The sequence below is a fragment of the Pelophylax lessonae genome (assembly GCF_965119305.1).
Source record: "Pelophylax lessonae genome assembly, chromosome: 9".
Lineage (NCBI taxonomy): Eukaryota > Metazoa > Chordata > Amphibia > Anura > Ranidae > Pelophylax > Pelophylax lessonae.
In genome coordinates, this window is record NC_138776.1 from 252,551,102 (window position 1) to 252,574,909 (window position 23,808).

Below are 23,808 nucleotides of genomic sequence, written 5' to 3' on the forward strand. Positions count from 1 at the left end.
CAGAGTTAATCATGATGGGTCCTTTCAGGAATAACAATTTTAAACGGTCTTTGTCGTCCATAGCACACAAAAAGATCCCACCTTTTATTCTCCAAGCACGGTCTATGAGAAAAGAGAATGGAAATGATGTCCATGGACAGCTGTATTCTTCTGACAGCTCCCTGTCCTGCCCCTGCGAAGCCCCCCAACCAATGTTCTACACATCAGAGGACTTTCAGGATGATGAGGATCTATGGAGGTTACATGACCCCCCCATTCAGTCCACACAGAATACTGGGACCCCCTTCTCTCATAATAAGAAGACATTATTACCTCCTCCTCACTGGACAGCCATTCTCCAGCCCCCCACACCCCCCCAGTTCCTGAACTGCAAGAGCAACTCCCAACTCCTCAGGCAGGCTACAGTAAAATGTCCGCCTGCTCCATACTATTGGCGCTCTCGGGTTAGTTTCGCAATAAACCAAGTGAATATTTCAACTTCTACAGAAAATGTCCATCACAACATTATTGTGTGGCAATATTTTGGTGATATTCGTTGGCGTTTTCTCACTTCCGGTTTTAACCTGGCCTTCGAGAAAATGTCCGACGGGCGAAAGTAACTAGGAAGAGATAGTTTTCCTCTAGCGGTTGCTCTGGAAACAGCAGCGCAGTGGGCGGAGTGTTTCTTAGGACGCTCTCCGCTCTACTGGTCCCTCGGCAGCCCTAGCTGTGCCTGGTTGCTATGGAGACGCGCGCGCGCAGAGGGAAGAGAGGAGTCAGGGGAGTTTGGCGGCCATTTTGTTGAGAATTCTGACAGGATTTTCTACTGTTTCCTAGTAGCTGTTGGTGGGGGGTGTGAGGCTGAAGGCTGGCTGTCCAGTGAGGAGGAGGAGGTAATAATGTTTTCTTATTATCAGATAAGGGAAGAGATAAAGGGGTCCCAGCACTCTCTGAAGACATAATTGATGGGCAGCCTCTCTGGAACCCTATGAATGCATGTTTGTATGCTTTATGCTGGCAATACGCTAGCCGAACGATCGTTCGGAAATCTGTCATTTGGTCCGATCGTTCGTTTTTCGCCCAGTTTTCTTTTTTTTCGTCCACTTTTCAGAGCCGAAAAATCGAAGGAACGGTTTCGCAAATCTGCCGACCGAACGATAAACGAAGGATAAATTGAAAGGTTGATGTGTTTCCCGGCCGACCTGTTTGCACCGGGCATATGTGACAAACAGAACGAAAAACGGATCCATCGTTCGAAAAACGGTCATTACACGACGGCACGATCGTCTGCTCTCACAGCCGATTTTCGAAAATGAGTTTGCCCGATATTTCGACTAGTATATGGCCAGCTTTAGAGAGGGTCAGGCCAATGAGCCAGCAAATTTAAGTATAACTAAACCTATCGGGTTAACGGTTTTCCGAAACGGTTCAGTTTAAGGCATGCCGTGAATGATAACTGTCGCGGTTGCTAACTGAACTGGCAAGCCGTCAAATGGCCATTGTTAAAACTGATCCCACGTACAGCACCATGGAGACTGCAGTTTAAATGGAGGCCAAGATGGCGGCTTCCATGGCTGTAAAGGAGAGGAGGTTCCCCTTTCAGTGGGCATGTTGAGTTTATCGTAGGGTCAGGTACTAGCTCATTAGTACCCCCATTCAGCAGATCCCAAGCTCATTAGTACCCTCATTCAGCAGATTCCCAGCTTATTAGTACCTTCCTTCAGCAGAACCCGAGCTTATTAGTAACCTTGTTCAGCAGATTCCCAGCTTAGTAGTACCCTTGTTGAGCAGATCCTCAGCTTATTAGTACCTTCGTTCAGCAGAACCCCAGCTTATTGGTACCCTCGTTCAACAGATCCTCGGCTCATTATTACCTCCGTTCAGCAGATCGCCAGCTCATTAGTATCCCTGTTCTGTAGATCCCTGGTTAATTAGTACCCTTATTCAGCAGATCCCCAGCTTATTAGTACCTATGTTCAGCAGGTCCTCAGCTTAGTAGTACCCCCGTTCAGCAGATCCCAAGCTCATTAGTACCCTCATTCAGCAGATTCCCAGCTTATTAGTACCCTCATTTAGCAGAACCCCAGCTTATTGGTACCCTCATTTAGCCGATTCCCAGCTCATTAGTACCCTCGTTCAATAGATTCCCCAGCTTAGTAGTACCCACGTTCAACAGATCCTTAGCATATTAGTACCCTCATTCAGTAGATCCCCAGCTCATTATTACACTCATTCAGCAGATCCTCAGCTTATTAGTACCCCTGTTCAGCAGATCCCTAGCTCATTAGTACCCTCTTTCAGCAGTTTCCCAGCTTATTAGTACCTTCGTTCAGCAGAACACGAGCTTATTGGTACCCTCGTTCAACAGATCCTCAGGTCATTATTACCTCCGTTCAGCAGACCGCCAGCTCATTAGTATCCCCGTTCAGTAGATCCCTGGTTAATTGGTACCTTCGTTAAGCAGATTCCCAGCTTATTGGTACCTTCGTTCAGCAGATCCCCAACTTATTAATACCTTTGTTCAACAGAACCCAAGCTTATTAGTACCTTCGTTTAGCAGAACTCAAACTTATTAGTACCCTTGTTCAGCAGATCCGCAGCTTATTGGTACCCTCGTTCAACCGATCCTCAGCTCATTATTACCTCCGTTCAGCAGACCGCCAGCTCATTAGTATCCCCCTTCTGTAGATCCCTGGTTAATTAGTACCCTTATTCAGCAGATCCCCAGCTTATTAGTACCTATGTTCAGCAGGTCATCAGCTTAGTAGTACCCCCGTTCAGCAGATCCCAAGCTCATTAGTAACCTCGTTCAGCAGATTCCCGGCTTATTAGTAACCTCGTTCAGCAGATTCCCAGCTTTGTAGTACCCTTGTTGAGCAGATTCCGAGCTTAGTAGTACCCTTGTTTAGCAAATCCCCAGCTTATTGGTTCGTCAGCTTATCGGTACCCTCATTCAGCAGATTCCCAGCTTATTGGTACCCTCGTTAAGCAGATTCCCAGCTCATTAGTACCCTCGTTCATCAGATCCCCAGCTTATTAGTACCTATGTTCAGCAGATCCCCAGCTTATTAGTACCTATGTTCAGCAGATCCCCAGCTTAGTAGTACCCTCATTCAACAGATCCCCAGCTTAGTAATACCCTCGTTCAACAGATCCTTAGCTTATTAGTACCCTCATTCAGTAGATCCCCACCTCATTATTACACTCATTCAGCAGATCCTCAGCTTATTAGTACCCCTGTTCAGCAGATCCCTAGCTCATTAGTACCCTCTTTCAGCAGATTCCCAGCTTATTAGTACCTTCGTTCAGCAGAACACGAGCTTATTGGTACCCTCGTTCAACAGATCCTCAGGTCATTATTACCTCCGTTCAGCAGACCGCCAGCTCATTAGTATCCCTGTTCAGTAGATCCCTGGTTAATTGGTACCTTCGTTCAGCAGATCCCCAACTTATTAATACCTTTGTTCAACAGAACCCAAGCTTATTAGTACCTTCGTTTAGCAGAACTCAAACTTATTAGTACCCTTGTTCAGCAGATCTGCAGCTTATTGGTACCCTCGTTCAACAGATCCTCGGCTCATTATTACCTCCGTTCAGCAGACCGCCAGCTCATTAGTATCCCCCTTCTGTAGATCCCTGGTTAATTAGTACCCTTATTCAGCAGATCCCCAGCTTATTAGTACCTATGTTCAGCAGGTCATCAGCTTAGTAGTACCCTCATTCAGCAGATTCCCAGCTTATTAGTACCCTTGTTGAGCAGATTCCCAGCTTATTAGTACCCTTGTTGAGCAGATTCCCAGCTTAGTAGTACCCTCGTTCAGCAGATTCCCAGCTTAGAGTGTACCCTTGTTCAGCAGATCCCCAGCTTAGTAGTACCCTTGTTCAGCAGATCCCCAGCTTAATAGTACCCTTGTTCAGCAGATCCCCAGCTTAGTAGTACCCTTGTTTAGCCGATCCTCAGTTTGTTAGTACCTTCGTTCAGCAAAACCCCAGCTTGTTGGTACCCTCATTCAGCAGTTCTCCAGCTTATTGGTACCCTCGTTAAGCAGATTCCCGGCTTATTGGTACCCTCGTTAAGCAGATTCCCGGCTCATTAGTACCCTTGTTCAGCAGATCCCCAGCTTATTAGTACCTATGTTCAGTAGATCCCCAGCTTAGTAGTACCCTCATTCAACAGATCCCCAGCTTAGTAGTACCCTCGTTCAACAGATCCTTAGCTTATTAGTACCCTCATTCAGTAAATCCCCAGCTCATTATTACCCTCATTCAGCAGATCTTCAGCTTATTAGTACCCCTGTTCAGTAGATCTCTAACTCATTAGTACCCCCTTTCAGCAAATCCCCAGCTTATTGGTACCCTCGCTCAGAAGATCCCCAGCTCATTGGTATCTCCATTCAGCAGATCCCCAGCTTATTGGTACCTTAGTTCAGCAGAACCCAAGCTTCAAAGTATCCTCATTCAGCAGATCCCCAGCTCATTAGTATCTCTGTTCAGCAGATCCCCAACTTATTAGTACCTTAGTTTAGCAGAACCCGAGCTTAATAGAACCCTCGTTCAGCAGTTCAACATTGATTTTGTACTTTTGCTCCCGTTATCCATTTCGCTTGTATGGGAACCAAACATTCCTTTATTCATTGTATACTGTTTACTTTTTACGTCATTAAAAATGATTGTACCGGAAAAACTTCTCCCTGTGTACTAGAAGGCCTTGTCCAGGCATTCCGTTAGAGGTTCCGTTGCAATAAATCAGAGGTCTTCTAAAGAATGGGCTAAGTTATTGTCCTTCAGACATAGTGAGGTCTGGACTGTGGTCCCTCGGGCGTAGAAAATGCCCCAGCATCTGTGGAAACAAACAATGCCTCTGACTTGGTGGTCAGTGGTAGTAAAAAAGATATAGCACCTCTGATCAGTAGGAACAGAACTAGTGCCCTGTCATTGGTATTGGAGGAATAATGCCCTATTGTTGGTGTCATTGGGAGGAATTAGTGCCCCATTGTTGGTGTCATTGGGAGGAATTAGTGCCCCATTGTTGGTGTCATTGGGAGGAATTAGTGCCCCATTGTTGGTGTTATTGGGAGGAATTAGTGACCAGTTGTTGATGTCATTGGGAGGAATTAGTGCCCCATTGTTGGTGTCATTGGGAGGAATTAGTGCCCCATTGTTGGTGTTATTGGGAGGAATTAGTGACCTGTTGTTGGTGTCATTGGGAGGAATTAGTGACCCGTTTTTGGTGTCATTGGGAGGAATTAGTGACCAGTTGTTGGTGTCATTGGGAGGAATTAGTGACCCGTTGTTGGTGTCATTGGGAGGAATTAGTGCCCCATTGTTGGTGTCATTGGGAGGAATTAGTGACCCGTTGTTGGTGTCATTGGGAGGAATTAGTGCCCCATTGTTGGTGTCATTGGGAGGAATTAGTGACCAGTTGTTGATGTCATTGGGAGGAATTAGTGCCCCATTGTTGGTGTCATTGGGAGGAATTAGTGCCCCATTGTTGGTGTTATTGGGAGGAATTAGTACCCCGTTGTTGGTGTAATTGGGAGGAATTAGTGACCAGTTGTTGGTGTCATTGGGAGGAATTAGTGACCCGTTCTTGGTGTCATTGGGAGAAATTAGTGTCCCATTGTTGGTGTCATTGGGAGGAATTGTGCCCCATTGTTGGTGTCATTGGGAGGAATTGTGCCCCATTGTTGGTGTCATTGGGAGGAATTAGTGCCCCGTTGTTGGTGTCATTGGGAGGAATTAGTGCCCCGTTGTTGGTGTCATTGGGAGGAATTGTGCCCCATTGTTGGTGTCATTGGGAGGAATTGTGCCCCATTGTTGGTGTCATTGGGAGGAATTAGTGCCCCATTGTTGGTGTCATTGGGAGGAATTGTTGCCCCATCGTTGGTGTCATTGGATGGAATAGTGCACCGAGGGCCAGATAAAGGCCAGCAAAGGGCTGCAGTTTGGAAATCACTGCAATAGATGCTGTAAATATACCTTGATGTAAAAACATCTTGAATCTTACTGGATTTTAGATATCAAATTTTTGGTATCATGTGGATGGGGAATCTGTTTGGCTGCTATAGGCAGCCCACATTTTCCAAGTATAACCTTATTTAAATTGTAATATATATATATATATATATAGGTATTTTCAAATGTATTGAACCCCGTGTCACTGTTGACTTAAAAACCAAGAAAACCCCCTCCGACTACATAGCTTACTAGAACATGACCTACATTTAAATTGCCGCCTGGGTCCCTGGGCACTTTGCTTCGTACCTCTAGGTATTTGGCTTCCACATCTGCAGCTACAACTCCTCTCAGCAAATATAATAATAATGTGTATATATACTTTTGTTTTTCTAGGGATTGTATTGCATTGCAAGCAAGATGAGTTGGAGCATTTGAAAGACATGGACCTTCACAGGGGCATCATGATGGAGAACCGGCCACCCCTGACTTCCCCCAGTAAGAGGAGACTTTCATTTCTTGTAAAAAAGAGTATTGATTAGTGGTTCTCAACCTTTGATATCAGAGCTCAGTAAAAAAAAGAAACAAAAATGTACTCCTTAATTCTAGGATCATGATGGATATGATAGGATTATGTAGAGCAGCAGAAGTCAACCAGTTGGGGAGGGGGGTGGGGCAGTGAGGTGGTTGCAGCCTGTCACTTGGGGGGGGGGGGGGTATTGGGGGTGCAGCCTGGATCTCATCAGTGCTCGGAGATCCTGTCCCCAGCTCAGGTCTCCTCCCTCCCCTTCTCCTTCTTCGTGACCACAGAGAGGGAAGTGAATAGTGGTGCTAGGAGATGGGGAGTGGGCGACCTCTGGTGGTAGTAGGGTGACAGTGCAGGTTGCGCTGGTTTGGTCTTCCCGCCGCCAAGCCCCAGCAGGCCATGGACTGGCACCAGTCCGCGGCCTGGGAGTTGTGGCCCCTTGATATAGAATATACAGTGCAGCAGTTAAGTCTATATAATGTACAACATACACAATACTTTGCAGCAATCAAAGTGCAAGGGTCTGGAGTATGTAATTGCACATCACAGGTTGTAGAGTGCAGTGGTCAGGAGTGAGTACCCCCTTAAAGTGGTTGTAAACCCTTCCATATACCCAGTGACGTGACTGGCCTCAGGTGATACACAGAGATGAAACAAATCCTCCTACATCAGTTATACCTGTTTGTCTGCAGTCTTCTACTTTATTTTTAAAGCTTGTCTGAGCTGTCAGAAAAAAAGGGGGCAAAGATCTGAAATAGCTCAGTGAGGAGAACTCGAAGAGACGATTGGAGGAGCACACAGGAACAGAGCTGAGGCTGTCAATCACAGGCTGTGTGCTGGAGCATCACCTTTTTTCTCTTGGTGTCAGGAAAACTTGTCAGAAGTGATTCATGCAGCTAGCAGAAGAAGCAGGCAGCAGACAGTAATGACACTTAGTGCTCTGGACTGAGTCAAGTACACACTATAGAGGAATATGCTTTGTTCATATTTCATGTCTGAGGTTTACAACCACTTTAAATTGGCAGTGAGCGTGCCTCCTTCACTCAGCAATGGTAGTCAGTGATCAGTGTGCTTTCTTAGTTTGGTGGTCAGTTCTCAGCGTCCGCCTATGTTTTGGTGGTATCTGCTCACTGCATCCCCTTGTATTGGTAGTCAGGGGTCAGTGTGTGCCCCTTAAACTGGAGAGTGCAAAATCTGCTGTAGCTGTGCATGGTAGCCAATCGGCTTCTAATTTCAGCTTGTTCAATTAAGCTTTGACCTAATAAACCTGGAAGCTGATTGGTTTCTATGCAGAGCTGCACCAACTTTTGCACTCTCTAGTTTTAGTAAACTAACCACAATCTGACACTGCAGAGGCTGTGACAGATGTCCTGTGTGTATTTGTGCAATCCGAGCGAGGTCACATAAAAAAAAAAAAAATACTGTCAACCCACAGACTGGCAAGATAAGGGCTGTGGCCCGGCACCACACCACAGCCTGGCTGTTCAGGAACTTTGATCCAGATACACCCATCCTCTGATATAAAGACATAGAAACAATGTATTCAGTCAGTGTGTGTGTTTCCTACAGATGGATCCAGTAACAGAAATCCCCCAGAGAGATGTCCCCCTCCTCTGTATTCCTGGGACCTGAAACTGGAAAATAACAAGATTCCAGAGGATGATCAGGTAGCTAGAATTAAGGATCTGTACTAAAACTGAACATTCTTGTGGATCAGATACCAATTAAATATATTGTTTTAATTTAGGATAAAGAGCTTATTGTCATTAAAGTGGAAAATGAAGAGCCATATTTAATGGGAGATGATCTGTGTAAGGAGGAGGAGATCCCTCCAGAGATCAGCACAGGTGAGTAATAAACAGTAAATCCAGAGAAGAGTCCCAGATTCTCCTTGTTCAGTAACTACAACAATCTCTTCTCCCCCCCCCCCTCTGTCAGTAGACAGTAATGGGTGGGACAGTATGTGCCCAGTGGGAGAGTCAGGAGCCATCAGCCTCTATTAGACTCCGGCTCTCCTCCTCACATCATGTCATTGTGTGTTACCAGCCAAGAGACGTGACCAGTCTCCTCCCACACACACTCTCTGGGGTCTCTCATACATCTCATTTCAGGAGGCTTCACTCTCACCTTTATTCACAGACACCAGAGAGACTCAGAGAAATGTCAAAGTCGAGGAGGAGAAAGGAGGACCTATGAAGGTTAAAGAGGAGGAAATTTCTACTGAGATTAACACAGGTGGGCAATAAATACTAAATGCAAAAACCATTTAAAGATTCCACTTGAATTTGGCGCATGCTGAACCACTTTTTAGATTGCATGTGAGACACTCTCACAACATCTGTCTGAGCCAGTTTCTCTGTACGCCAAAAGAGAGTTTTTAATTAGCCCCACTTTCGGAAGATATGATCTGGTGGTATTTTATTTTGAATTTTGGTGCATTCATGGCGCCTGAAGGTGATTGGCTCAACCCCCTCCTAAGGTAATCCCTGACTACCTTTAACTCAGTCAAGTCAGCTCTGTGCAAAGGCGGAGTCTCCGGGAGAAAACCTTTGTCTCTGGAATAAATCAAACTAGTCAGAGTATGGTTCAAAGGCTTACTCAAAGGTTTATTACGTTTCAAAACTATATATACATGCATCATCAAAAGGGAGTGGCCTAGGGTACATTCCTTATAAGAGGGTATAAACTGATCAATCCCAAGCTATAGGGGACGCTCCATTTACGGAGATTAACCTATTCAGTAGATTCTATTGGTTAAACAAGAAAGCTTAGACATTTCTGATCTCAGACTTAAGAAAGAGGAACTATAGGCAACAGCATCCACAGGAAACAGATAGTATAATTAGAACATGCTATAATGTGTTAATTGCGAGATACGTGAAAAAATCTTTGTCTGAAATGGAGTTTAGACACATAGCAAAATATAGATATACAAAATGGAGGAGCATGCTCCACGTTCCTACAGCGCCACAATGTAAAAGTGGTGCATTTTAGAGCTGCCTGAATATGCACAAGTCGCTGTCAGAACCAGTGTTGCGTATTCTTCATGAATTTGGAACAATATACTAGGGATTGACACCAGAAAAGTGTTGCAGCAGCTGTATTGCATTCCCCTCGCTGTATTTAGAGGCCAGTATGTATGCCGGTACAGGGGGCTTTACTTTCATATTTATTCACAGAACCAAAAAACACCAGAGCCACTCAGAAAGACATCAAAGTTGAGAAAACAGAAGAAAGACGTGTAGAGATTAAAGGGAAGGAACTTTTTATAAGCCAAGGTAAGTAATTAAAAAAAAAAAAGTCACATTCTCCTCATTCCGTCATTAGAACAATCCCCTGTACCCCTTCATCAGTCAGTAGACAGTAATGGGGAGACAGTATGTGCCCAGTGGGGCAGTCAGGAGCCATCAGCCTCTTTTAGACTCCAGCTCTCCTCCTCACATTATTATTAATATGCAAGATTTATATAGCGCCAGTAGTTTGTGCAGTGCTTTACAATTTAAAGGGGGACAGTACAATTACAGTACAGTTCAATACAGAAGGAATAGGAGTGCCCTGCTCATGGAGCGTAGCTTGCAGGGGATGATCTGATGGAGGTGACTCAAGTACAGTTTATTTAGGTGGGTTAGGCTTCCCTGAATAAATTAGTTTTCAAAGATCACCTAAACAGGGTGGCAGCTGACCGGGCATACTGGGGTAGGGAGTTCCAAGGATTAGAGAGGTCTGGGAGGCGAGCATGGGAGGAGGTAGCAAGGGAGCTAGAGATCAAGATGTCTTGGGAGGAGGAGCAGAGAGGACGATTTGGGCGATATCTGCAGATGAGTTTGGTGAGGTAGATGGGGGCAATGTTGTGGATGACCTCGTATGTTGTGGTTGGTATTTTTAATTTTATACAGTGGGGTAGTTGAAGCCAGTGAAGAGATTGGCAGAGAGGGGCCATTATTCACAGATCGGTTAGTAAGGTGTATTAAGCCTCGTACACACGCGTCGAAAATCGGCAGGGAATTTTCGTCCGACGACCGATCTGCCGATTTTCGGCTTGTTAGTATGATGCTTCCGACAACCGACTCCGACTTTTCGGCCGAAAAAAATCTGGTGTGCAGGCTATAAAATTTTTGTCAAAAACAAAACACGTCTGATTTTCGTGCAGTCAGTACAGATTTCAACAGGGAAAAATCTAATGAGCAAGACTGGGCATGCTCAGAGAAGAAAGAACACAAAGAAAGCAATCCAACACATGACATCACTTCTGAAGTAGAATTTTGTCGGGCGAGAAAATTCGTGTGCAGTCTAGGCACATTCCAACCAACAAAACACAACTCTGGACAAAAGACGGACGATCTGGAAATGTTGAGGTGGCAGGATTTAGCCAGTGGTTGGATGTGGGGCCTGAAGGGGAGGTCAGAGTCTAGGCACCCTGGCATGTGGGGAGGTTGTGCTGTTAATCACATTTGTAAAACCATGAGTGGGGAATCGGGAGGAAGAAATAGCTCGGTTTTAGAAAGATCACATCATATCATTGTGTTAACAGCCAAGAGACTTGACCAGTCTCCCCCCCCCCCCCCCCAAACACACACTCTCTGGGGTCTCTCATACATCTAAGTACAGGGGGGGTTCATTCTCATCTTTATTCACAGACCCTGGGATAACCAGAGACACTCAGAGAGACATCAAAGCTGAGGAAGGAAGACATCTGGGGATTAAAGAGGAGGAGGTTCACATAGAGATCAGCACAAGTGAGTAATATATACACTAAATACAAAATAGGGTCACATATTCTCCTTCTGGCAGTCTCTTATGAATTGATAAAGGAGAAGAGTTGTGGTACAGGAGATGCAAAGCTGGACCATCTGGAAAGGGAGGAAGCTGACCCATAGTTTGGATTTTTCAACGTAAGCCCCGTACACACGATCAGATTATCGAAGATCTGTCATCCTTTTTTTGTGGCATGCTAGTCTGATGTGGAAAGTGAAGAGGTTATTTTCATATGAATTTTCCCGTATGACAGAATTCTACTTCAGAAGTGATGTCATGTGTTGAATTGCTTTCTATGTGTTCTTTCGTCTCTGAGCATGCCTAGTCTTGCTCTTAAGATTTTTTTCCATCTAAATCTGTACTAATGAGACGAAAATCGGACGTTGTTTTGACGGACAACAAAAATTATATAGCCTGCACACCAGGATTTTGTCTGAGTCGGCTGTCGAAAGCACCATACTAAAAATCCGAAAACCGGCAGTTCGGTCATCGGACGAATTTTCCCTACAGATTTTCTTATCGTGTGTACGGGCCTTTAGCTGTTAAATGCCGTAGATGTTAATTCAGTCTCCTCCACACCACCTTAGATGTCAATTCAGTCTTCTCTGCATCTCCCTAGATGTCAATTCAGTCTTCTCCACATCTCAGTAGTTTGGTGGCAAGCATGCCAACCAGAATGAGTAGCAAAACTTTTGAGTTTTAATTTTGTTTTTCAAAAAAAAAAGATGTTCTCTGTTGCAGAACTTGCTGCAAAATAAAGACCAAGTATGTTCTGTAAACTATAATACATTTATAATTTAGGATGCGTGAAGTTGCAATTTTTGCCTTTTATCAGTCCTAACCAGATAAGGGTTGGGTGAGGAAAAAGAGATTTGTTGAATTGTGAAGAGATCCTAACCTTGTTGAGGGAGATCTGTGTTTATATTCTTGCGAGTTGTAAAAACACTTCTCCTGCAGCTTCTAGTACCTAAAAATGTCACCAACGGGCTCCAGCAAATATCTTAATATCTTTTAGTAAATCAACACCACTGTCTTGCATAGTTCTTGCTGGGTACATACAAGATCTTTTAACAAGACTTGCTGAACAATACAATTTAGGAAATGTCCGTATCATACAGTGCTATAGTAGTAATAATCTCCTGACTTGCTAACCATCTGCACATGTAACCGCAGGAGGTGAGTAAAGGCCCGTACACACAATAAGAAATTTGTAAGGGAAAATTCGTCCGACGACCGATCTGCCGATCTTTGGATTGTTAGTATGGTGCTTTCGACAGCCGACTCCAACTTTTCGGCTGACAAAATCCTGATGTGCAGGCTATAAAATTTATGTCCTCCGTCAACACACGTCCGATTTTCGTCTCATTAGTACAGATTTTGATGGGGAAAAATCTTATGAGCAAGACTAGGCATACTCAGAGACGAAAGAACACAGAAAGCAATCCAACACATGACATCACTTCTGAAGTAGAATTCTGTCGTACGGGAAAATTCGTATGAAAATAACCTCTTCACTTTCCACACCAGACAAGCATGCCACAAAAAACGGACGACAGATCGTTCGATAATCTGATCGTGTGTACGGGGCTTTAGTTAGACCAGGGTTTCTCAACTCCAGTCCTCAGGGCACACTAACAGGCCAGGTTTGCAGGAAAACTGAAATGCATCACAGGTGATGTCATTTGCTGCTCAGTGATTACAGTATTGTAGTCTGCATCTCCCCAAGGTAATACTTAACTGAAGAGAAAAAGGGGATTAAAGAAGGTGTGTGTGGAAACCAACCGGCCCTTAGTTTGCTATACTTACCCACCAGTCTGCTAACAAACCAAATAAACCTGTCTAACATAATAGGTTAAAAATAGGGGTTTGGTTAACACACATTTGCAAACGCATGTATAAGCTGCAGGCCACTCCACGGCACCCTGTGTATCCTGCAGTCCTAACACTTCCTAACACTACTCAACCTGAGTGTCTCCAACATGGAAGTACATGAATGCTGATGGATGGATGGGAAACAGGTGAGCTTGGAGATAGCCCAATCCTCCCCCAACCTGCTCCCATCCATGACTGGTATTGAAAAACTAATGGCTATGTATTAGCCATAGGGTGCAAACGAAAAAAGACCAGCTGGGAAACACACACCCCCCATACTTAAAACCTGGCCTGTTAGGGTGCCCTGAGCACAGGAGTTGAGAAACACTGAGTTAGACCATGGGCCCCACATTTTATCAAACTTCTGTTAGGAGCCCCTGTTTAGAGTAGGCAAGTTAATATAGAGGGAGGGCTGAGTTAAGCTGGCCATAAATGGTTCGAATCTTGGCCGATCCAGCTGAGATTCAACCCATTTATGGTCAGCTTTAAATAGCCCTCCATCTAAATCAACTTGCCCATCTATGGGCAGGCTGATTGGACACAAGTTTGTCCATTGATAGCCTCTAGCAATAATTACTGTGTTCTCCAGGCAGGGATAGCTCCTCCCACCCGGAGAACACAATAGCTCTACGGGAGGGATTGACTGTGTTGATTGGGGGGGGGGAATCGAGCAATTATCTATAGGAAAGAAAATCATATCATCAATGGCCTGCCTTAATCAGAGTTCTCAATTTAGTTAGTGAAGGGGGAGGGGCGGTTTTGATGTGAGAAGAATAGATTTTTGTGGGATATAAGCACATTGCCCTAAGTAATTTTTTTGGACTGGGAAGGGAGTGGTGGGTCATTTACCAACCCCATTAGGCTTTATCATTCTTATTTACCTTCATTGCTTATTCCCTCCAGATGGACAATACAGAAGACCTAGCATGGAAGAACATCTCGTTAACTTACCAGATGGTGATTTAGAAGATGATGAAATGACATCAGTTTCTTCAGGAGAAAACCTAATTTCCCCAAATCAACTTTCAGTATCTGAAAGGAACTTGCCGGGTGACTTACCCAATGAGGCTCTTGAAAGTGGAAAATCCTTTGCTCAGAAAAAAAAGCTTATTTCACAGCAGACAGATCAAAAAGTGGTTAAGCCACATTCGTGTTCGCAATGTGGGAAATTTTTTTCCCAAAGAGGCTATCTTATCTCCCATCAGATCAGTCATACTGGAGAGAAGCCATTTTCCTGTACAGAATGTGGGAAATGTTTTACCTTTAGATCCAGCCTGTTTGTACATCAGAGAACTCACAAAGGAGTGAAACCTTTCTCCTGTCCGGAATGTGGGAAATGTTTCACTCGGAGATCCGGTCTTATCGAGCATCAGAGAATTCACAGCGGTGAGAAGCCGTATTCATGCTCTGAATGTGGGAAATGTTTTTCTCAGAAGCAACACCTTATTGCACACCGGAGGACTCACTCGGCTGAGAAACCCTTTTCGTGTTTGGAATGCGGGAAATGTTTTTCGCACAGGTCACGTCTGATCTCCCATCAAGCCACTCATACAGGGGAGAAGCCGTATTCATGTGTTGAATGCGGAAAATGTTTTACTTTTAAGCATCTACTTATTCTTCACCAGAGAGCTCATGCAGGAGAGAAGCCATTCTCCTGTTCAGAGTGTGGAAAATCTTTTTCCCAAAAAGGAGATCTTACCTACCATCAAATGATCCATACAGGAGAGAAGCCATATTCGTGTTCAGAATGTGGAAAATGTTTTGCTAAACGGTCCCATCTTGCTAGTCACCAGAGAACTCACACTGGTGTGAAGCCATTTTCATGTTCGGAGTGTGGGAAATGTTTTGCTAAAAGGTCATATCTTACTGTACACGAGACAACTCACACAGGGGTGAAACCGTTTTCCTGTTCTGTATGTGGCGAAAGTTTCTTTTTAAATTCATCTCTTACTAGACATGAAAGAATTCATACAGGGGTTAAGCCACATGCGTGTTCAGAATGTGGGAAATGTTTTACGGAGAGATCTAGTCTTATTGTTCATCAGCGAACTCACACAGATGTGAAGCCGTATTCGTGCTCTGATTGCGGGAAATGTTTCACCCGGAAAACCGGTCTGATCGAACATCAGAGAACTCACAGCGGTGAGAAGCCGTATTCGTGTTCTGAATGTGGAAAATGCTTTGCTACCAGATCATATCTTACTAAACATGAGAAAGCTCACTCGGGGGTGAAGCCATTTTCCTGCTCTGAGTGCGGCAAAAGTTTTCACTTTAAAGCAGATCTTAACAAACACGAAAAGGTTCATACAGGGGAATTTAAAAAACCCAAAAACATTCACAGAGGGGAAGTTGCACATCTGAAACCTTGCTGCATCTCAAATAGTTCTCACAGGTGTGTTCCTGACTTGGTGATCTAAACAGGCAAAAGGTTTTACCAAGAGATCAAGTTTGGCTGCACTTTATCAAGTCCACACTGGAACTTAAGCCTCGTACACACGCAACGATTGTTGGCCGATTGTCGGCTTGTTAGTATGATGCTTCCGACAACCGACTCCGACTTTTCGGCCGAACAACATCTGGTGTGCATGCTATAAAATTTTTTTTGGCCTGTCATCAGAACGGCCGATTTTCCGTCAGTCAGTACAGATTTCGGCAGACAAAATTCAGATAAGCAAGACTGGGCATGCTCAGAGAAGAAAAAACACACGGAAAGTAAACCAGCACATGACATCACTTCTGAAGTTGATTTTTGTTGGCCGAGAAAATTCGTGTGCAGTCTAGAGCACGTTCCAACAAACACAACAACACTGGACAAAAGACGGCCGATAATCGTTGCGTGTGTACGAGGCATAAGGCTCGGATCACACTGCTGCGACTCCAAAGTTGTGCAACCTCAATGTCATTTTAATGCGACTTTGATGTTTTGCAACTTTGGCTTTGACCAATCATAACAATGCAAAAGATATATATGGCTTTGAAGAAGGTGTGTACTACCCCAATACACAATGTTAAAGTCCACATGCATTACAATCCATAATAGTCCATGGCTTTCATAGCAGAAAATGGTAGCGGCCCAAAAGAGTGAAGCGAACTCTGTCAATCTGGAAAAGGAACACAAGGGGACGCCAACTAAATGCAGAATTAAAACACAAGTTTAAAAAAAAGCCAATAGGCAACTCGCATGTAAAAAGAGAACGGCAGGCAAATAGAAAGAATAGGCCTCCTCAACCAGATCAGAGGGGTATCTCTTGTCCAGAAACTTGTTTTTGAGAGCGATACTTTTCTCCATATAGTCTTCTGTTCGTTCCTATATTATGGTGCTCTCCGTAGTGAGTAACAGGTTTGATAAAGAAGCAAAACCTATGAAACTCGTAACCACGCCTCTTCCTGCAGCTCCTTGGAGAAGTCACTTCCAGTTTAATTCCATGCTGTTCCTGCTACTTAAGTGGGGTAAACACTAGTAGAAAATCTGCCGAAAATTCCCGTCCGAGGTAAAATCGTACGATTTTCGGCTAGTGTGTACACATTTTTCAGCAGCCGATGCCGACATTTTCAACGAAAAAAAACAGAGGGACAAACACCAAAATTTTTATCGTCTGTCCCCAGACCAATTTTCGTTTAATGTGTATGCAGTACGTCCGCGAAAAATCGGATATGAAAGACCGCGCATGATCTGAAGTTGCTAACGACCCGGAAGTCTAGGAACAAATGTCCCAAAAAAAAAAAAAATCGGATGAGAAATTTCGTGAACATTATGCACTGTCAACAAAAAAACGGTTATGACCGCTGAGCATAAGAGAGAAAAATCAGAGGATATTTCGTCCAGTGTGTACGAGCCTTAAGTCGCGATCCCCCATGGTCTTTAAGTGCGGTAAGGAGCAGATACATCAGTCCAGTCAGGGAACCTGACATGCCCACTATCGGACTGCAAATAAATCATCCAGGTCTGTCTTTCTATTTTTATGTGTGAGTTGCCCATTGGCTTTTTCATAAACTTGTGTTGTAAAACTGCACTTAGTTGGTGTGCCCTTGTGCTCCTTTGCCAATCAATCATAGCAATACAGAGTGCGGCACATGTTATTGAACTTCCAAAACCCTCTGAAGTCACATCCAAAGTCACAAAGATAAGACAAAGAAATTACGTTCGACTTTTGTGATTTTTAGCATTGAGGTCTATGGCAGTCATGTCGCAAGGAAGACGCAGAAAAGTAGTACACTATTTTTTTTTATTTGTCGCTGTGACTTGAGCTGCAGCTGGCATCTATTAAAATGAATGAGTTTTGAGTTGTCATGCGATTTTCTGCACTGCACATCACAGCAACTCACATGAGAAGTCGTAGCAGTGTGAACCAAGGTTAAGCCTTAATTGTGCTCCAAATGCAGGATAGAGTTTTCACAGAAATCCACCACTGTGAGCTGTGTGTCAGTTTACAGACAGAAGATTCCTGTGACAGAATTAACTTATTTGATAAAACATTCTCTGTCTGCAGATTTGAGGTTTCTGCATCGTCACTGATGCTTAAAGCAAACTTTGCAGTAAATAGCAAAGTCCCCTTGGCATATTAGTGGAAAATAGGTTAGTATCAAAGTAGAAGGAAAATGCATCACAATAACTTACCTGTTAAATAATGCTTCTGTTTTCCTTTGATCCTTTTTGCTTACATTTTCTCATAAATCACCTTGCCAATACTTGATTTTTAAGTTTTTCTAAGCAGTCACATGATTGCAAAAAAGCTCCAGCCCATCCTCCCCTTTTCTCTGCTCCTGGTGGGTAAAACTCTTTTACCTGGCTGACAATGCTGGTAGTTATGAATGCCGATGGGATGACATCACTGCTGTAGAGGGATCAGCACAATTGTCTGGCCTTCACAGTGTACAGATTAGAGTTGGAGCTTTGCGGTCACACAGAAAAACGTAAAATACAATGATTCAGAAAGCAACCTAAAAATGTAGGCGGAGAGGAAAGGAGAAGCATCATTTAAAGTGGTTGTAAACCTCAGACGTGAAATATGAACAAAGCATATCCCTCTATAGTGTGTAAGTTAAGAGCACTAAGTGTCATTTCTGTCTTGCTGCTTCATTTCTCTGTTATCGGCATGAGTCACTTATGACAACTTTTCCTGACACTAAAGGCCCGTACACACGTACCGATTGTCGGCCGTAAATATTCGGCCAACGTCTGATCGGCCGATTGTCTGCTTGTCAGTATAATGCTTCCTACAACCGACTGCGACTTTTCGGCTGAACAAAATCTGGTCTGCATGCTATAAAATTTTTGTTGGCCAACACCAGAACGGCCGATTGTTCGTCAGTCAGTACAGATTTCGGCCGACAAAAGCCAGATGAGCAAGACTGGGCATGCTCAGAGAAGAAAAAACACAAGGAAAGTTAACCCATCACATGACATCACTTCTGAAGTTGGTTGTTGTTGGCCGACAAAATTCGTGTGCAGTCTTGAGCACTTTTCAACCAACACGACAGCACTGGACAAAAGACGGCCGATCGTTCGGCCGACAATCGGTACGTGTATATGGGGCTTAAGAGAACAAAAGGTGACAGGAGAGGAAGCTCCAGCACACAGCCCGTAATTGACAGCCTCAGCTCTGTTTCTGTGTGCTGTGTGAAAGGGGTTGTGTCCCTTCCCTCCAATCAGCTTTCAGGGCTCTCCGCATTGAGCTCTGCAGAGTGTAACATCAGCTCTCCGCCTCCTTTTTTTTTTTCTGAAATCTCAGACAAGCTTTATAAATTCTGGACTTTGAACGGATGTAGAGAAGAGAATACTGCAGATAAACAGGAAGAACCTATGTAGGAGGGTTTGTTTTATCTCTGTGTATCACCTTAGGCCAGTCACTTCACTGGGTATATGTGAGGATTTACAACCACTTTAAAGTGGACATTCGGGCTAAAGCTAACTCATCCTAAATTTGCTCCCACCCCTCTTCTAACACCTATACCAGTGATGGCAAACCTTGGCACCCCAGATGTTTTGGAACTACATTTCCCGTAATGCTCATGCACTCTGCAGTGTAGTTGAGCATCATGGGAAATGTAGTTCCAAAACATCTGGGGTGCCAAGGTTCGCCATCACTGACCTATATTAATTATCCTGTGGAAGAAAGATCTGTATGCTTACCTATTTTAAGGCCACTCTGGTCCGGTCACATAATTGCTGTAAACAGATAAGATAGGAAAAGAACACTGCACTTAGAGAACTAATGGCAAAGCTGCCAGCACTAGGAGTAATCAACCAAGCTCCAACAAAACATATAAAATCATAAAGTGCAGCGCTCAATAAAATACATCTATTAAGCAGCAATGCCATAAGCATTAAAAAGTTCATTGGTATATAAAAGATTCAGTCCATAGGTAATATCATAAAACAGAAGACCGGATCACCATTGAAGATAGGTGTAAATGAAGATAAGAGGGTGACTCAAAACTATTCTGCTTCCCACCCAAGGTAATGGTAGGTCAAATTTCGCTTACCAGACAGCCTGGACCATCAGATTATAAGGTGGTCAAATGAGCCTCGATACCAGAGTTCACTAAGAATAGGATGTCATTTGCAGCAGGCATAAACCAATAATCAAAGACAAACAGAGGCGCCTCTAAGTGTAGACTTTATGCAACAGGTTTAATGAATAAAATTATGCACTCACGTTAGTAAGCATAAATTCATGCCCATAAAACAAGTTTCCAGTGTGGAGAAGTGTACATCATCCGGTCATGGACCTCCGTCCTGCTGGAGCCGAAAATCCTTTCACCGTGGCCGGCTTGTACGGCAAGGTTAGAACCAGGAAGTAGGCTCGGTGTATTTGCTTGACAGCGAGGCTTGGTGGATAGTCGAACCTGGATGATGTCATCTGCATGCGACGCGTTTCCGAGCGTGCTTGCTGCCTGGGGGAGGGCAGCCACGCTCCTTCTTCACGGCAAGATGGCTGCCCTACATGGTGGACTTTTTCTCCCCCTGTGCCATTAATGACTTTTAATTCTATGGACTTTTGGTACGATATAAGCGCCTGTTAACATTGTATAAACCAATAATCAGTGGGATGAAACAGAAAAAACTAACAGTGCATTAAAAGACTTTCAAATGTATTATTGTGCTCCAATACACATCACATTGCATTACATTCACTCCCGGCCTCCATGGCTGGGGAAACTGTGAACAGAGACCCGGAAGTGACATCACACATCACTCCGGGTCAATAACTAGGAAGGGAGGAGAGTGGGCACACCGGACTCTACCCGGCGGGGCCCACTATGCAACGTGGTGGATGTGGAGTAGTGATCAACCAATATTGTGTTTTCATTACCGATATTTTGGTCATCGCGTATCAGTATGGGCCGATATTTTCGTACATTTCAAAAAGATTTTTATTTTTTTTACTTTACAGGTACTCTTGTGGAGGGATCTGGGGGTCTAAAAGACCCCAAACCCCTCCTCTGCACTTTAAAGCATTCAAAACGCAAAGTTTTTTTTTAATCTGGTGCAGAGTACCCGGAAGTGATGTCATGACATCACTTCCGGGTTTTTGCATGGAGACCCGATGAGAGCCGAATGCTGCTTTGATCGGGTCTTCGGCGGTCGTGCAGGTTGGTTGCCCGGGTCCCCCGGTGGGACGGGAGACCCGGGCGAGCCGCGGAAGGCGGCGGGGGGGGGGGGGGTAGTACCATTCCGATCCTTGTAATGACAGCCGACCGTCGGCTATGGACCCTGGTACCGGGGTGATGCCTCTAGCTGCAGGCATCACCCCGGTGCAAGCACTTACCCGAAATATCGGCAACATCGGTCACCTTAAACATATTTCTATATTTATTTGCACGCTCAGTGAAGGGTCGCAGTCCCCAAAACCTGTAGCGTGTGATGCACTACACATTCAGATGTTTTAGATCAGCACCTTCTTTTTTTTTTTTTTTCTTTCTTTAATTTACTTGAATTTTTATAAAAAGCTTGCAATTTTGACACTTTATATTGTACCTTCATCCGATGTTAAAGCTGAAGTTTCATCTGCCTTACTTGGTTCTTCCCCCCCCCCCCCCCCCCATCAACATACTAATAAAATGAATTAACCACTTCAGCTCAGGAAGATCCCCCCCCCCCCCCCCCATGATCAGGCTATTTTTGGCAATATGGCACTGCGTTATTTTAACTGACAATTGCGCAGTCGTACGACGCTGTACCCAAGGGACATTTATGTAATTTTTTTCCCTACAAATAGAGATTTCTTTTGTTAGTATTTGATCACCTCTGTGTTTTTTATTTTTTGCGTTATAAACAAACAAAAAAAAAAAAATTTGAGAAAAAACAATAAAATATTTTTTACTTTCTGATATAAAACACATCCAATTAAAAAGAAAAAAAAATTTAATTTCTTTATCAATTTAGGCCAATATTTATTCCATGTTTTTGGTAAAAATTAAATACTAATAAGCGTATAGTGATTAATTTATGTCAGTGCTCTCCAAACTGCAGCCCTGGGGCCAGATGTGGCCCTTTGTTTGCCTTTATCTGGCCCTTGAGACCTTATTCCTGCCACTGACAGGAACAGTTGGGCATAATTCCTGCCACTGATACCAACAATGGGGCACTATTCCTTCCAGTGACACAAACCATGGGGCTCTATTCCTCCCACTGACACCAACTACTTCTCCCCCTAATACCAAACATCGGGCATTGTTTACTCCCACTGGGCAGTCTGGCCCCCTAAAGTCTGAGGGGCAGCAAACTGGCTCTTTCTTCAGAAAGTTTAGAGACCCCTGATTTATGTGAATGATATAGCATATACATGGTATATATATGGATTTTTTTTTTTTTTATACTAGTAATGGTGGCGATCAGCGACCTATAGCTGGACTGCAATATTACAGTGGACAATCGGACACTACCGTGACACTTTGTGGGAACCAGTGACACTAATACAGTATTCAGTGCTAGAAATCTGCACTGTCACTGTACTAATGACACTGGCTGGGAAGGGGTTACACATCTAGGGGCGATCAAAGGGTTAACTGTGTGCCTAACCAGTGTTTTTGTGTACTGTATGTGCTGCTTTTACTAGGGGAAGAGATTAATTTTAGTCCCTGCTTAGTAGGAACACAGAATCCATCCCTTCTCCTGGGCAGAATGGCGATCTGCATTGTTTACATAGGCAGATCCCTATTCTGTGTTGTTTACCGACGATCAGCGGGTGCCGGAGGACATCGAATGCCTGGCGCCCGCAGATCGGGTTCTGCTGGGAAGATTCACAGCAGAAGCAGCCTGTCGGTGAAACGCGTGCCCCCTGCATGTGGGAATGCAGAATCACACACATATATATATATATATATATATATATATATATATATATATATATATATATACTAGGAACACAGAATCCATCCCTTCTCCCAGGCAGAATGGCGATCTGCGTTGTTTACATAGGCAGATCCCTATTCTGTGTTGTTTACCGAAGATCAGCGGGTGCCGGAGGACATCGAATGCCTGGCGCCCGCAGATCAGCTTCTGCTGTGAAGATTCACAGCAGAAGCAGCCCGTCGGTGAAACGCGTGCCCCCTGCATGTGGAACTGCAGAAACACACACACACACATACATACATGCATATATATAATATATATACACACAGTGCATCCAGAAAGTATTCACAGCGCTTCACTTTTTTCCACATTTTATGTTACAGCCTTATTCCAAAATAGATTAAGATCATTATGTTCCTCAAAATTCTACAAACAATCCCCCATAATGACAACGTGAAAATGTTTTTTGAAATCTTTGCAAATTTATTAAAAATAAAAAACAGAAAAAAAATCACATGGACAGAAGTATTCACACCCTTTGCTCAATACTTTGTTGAAGCACCTTTGGCACCAATTACAGCCTCAAGTCTTTTTGAGTATGATGCTACAAGCTTGGCACACCTATTTTTGTGCAGTTTTTTTCCAATTCTCCTTTGCAGAACCTCTCGAGCTCCATCAAGTTGGATGTGGAGCGTCGGTGCACAGCCATTTTTAGATCTCCCCAGAGATGTTCAATCGGGTTCAAGTCTGGACTCTGGCTGGGCCACTCAAGGACATTCACAGAGTTGTCCCATAGCCACTCCTTTGTTATCTTGGCTGTGTGCTTAGGATTGTTGTCCTGTTGGAAGATGAACCTTCCCCAGTCTGAGGTCCAGAGCGCTCTGGAGCAGGTTCTCATCAAGGATGTCTCTGTACATTGCTGCATTCATCTTTCCCTCGATCCTGACTAGTCTCCAGGTTCCTGGCACTAAAAAACATCCCCACAGCATGATGCTGCCACCACCATGCTTCACTGTAGGGATGGTATTGGCCCGGTGATGAGTAGTGCCTGGTTTCCTCTAGACATGACATTTGCCATTCAGGCCAAAGAGTTCAATCTTTGTTTCATTAGACCAGAGGATTTTGTTTCTCATGGTCTGAGAGTCCTTCAGGTGCCTTTTGGCAAACTTCAGGAGGGCTTTTATGTGCCTTTTACTGAGGAGTGGCTTCCGTCTGGCCACTCTACCATACAGGTCTGATTGGTGGAGTGCTGCAGAGATGGTTGTTCTTCTGGAAGGTTCTTCTCTCTTCACAGAGAAACGCTGCAGCTCTGTCAGAGTGACCATCGGGTTCTTGGTCACCTCCCTGACTAAGGCCCTTCTCCCCCGATTGCTAAATTTGGCAAAGCGCCACACTCTAGGAAAAGTCCTGGTGGTTCCAATCT

The 23,808-nt window shown here is 44.2% G+C and overlaps 1 protein-coding gene across 1 annotated transcript in view; it reads left to right on the forward strand.

Moving 5' to 3' along the window:
• The window catches only part of LOC309564368 (uncharacterized protein), a 770,106-nt gene extending 754,539 nt beyond the window's left edge, over positions 1-15,567 (forward strand). The window contains exons 19-25 of the mRNA XM_082268995.1: positions 6,331-6,432; positions 8,030-8,127; positions 8,208-8,307; positions 8,600-8,695; positions 9,640-9,738; positions 11,098-11,196; positions 13,991-15,567. Of these exons, the coding sequence (XP_082125121.1) occupies positions 6,331-6,432; positions 8,030-8,127; positions 8,208-8,307; positions 8,600-8,695; positions 9,640-9,738; positions 11,098-11,196; positions 13,991-15,504 (2,108 nt within the window). The 3' untranslated portion in view covers positions 15,505-15,567. The remainder of the gene's footprint in view (positions 1-6,330; positions 6,433-8,029; positions 8,128-8,207; positions 8,308-8,599; positions 8,696-9,639; positions 9,739-11,097; positions 11,197-13,990) is intronic.
• Positions 15,568-23,808: the final 8,241 nt, after the last annotated feature.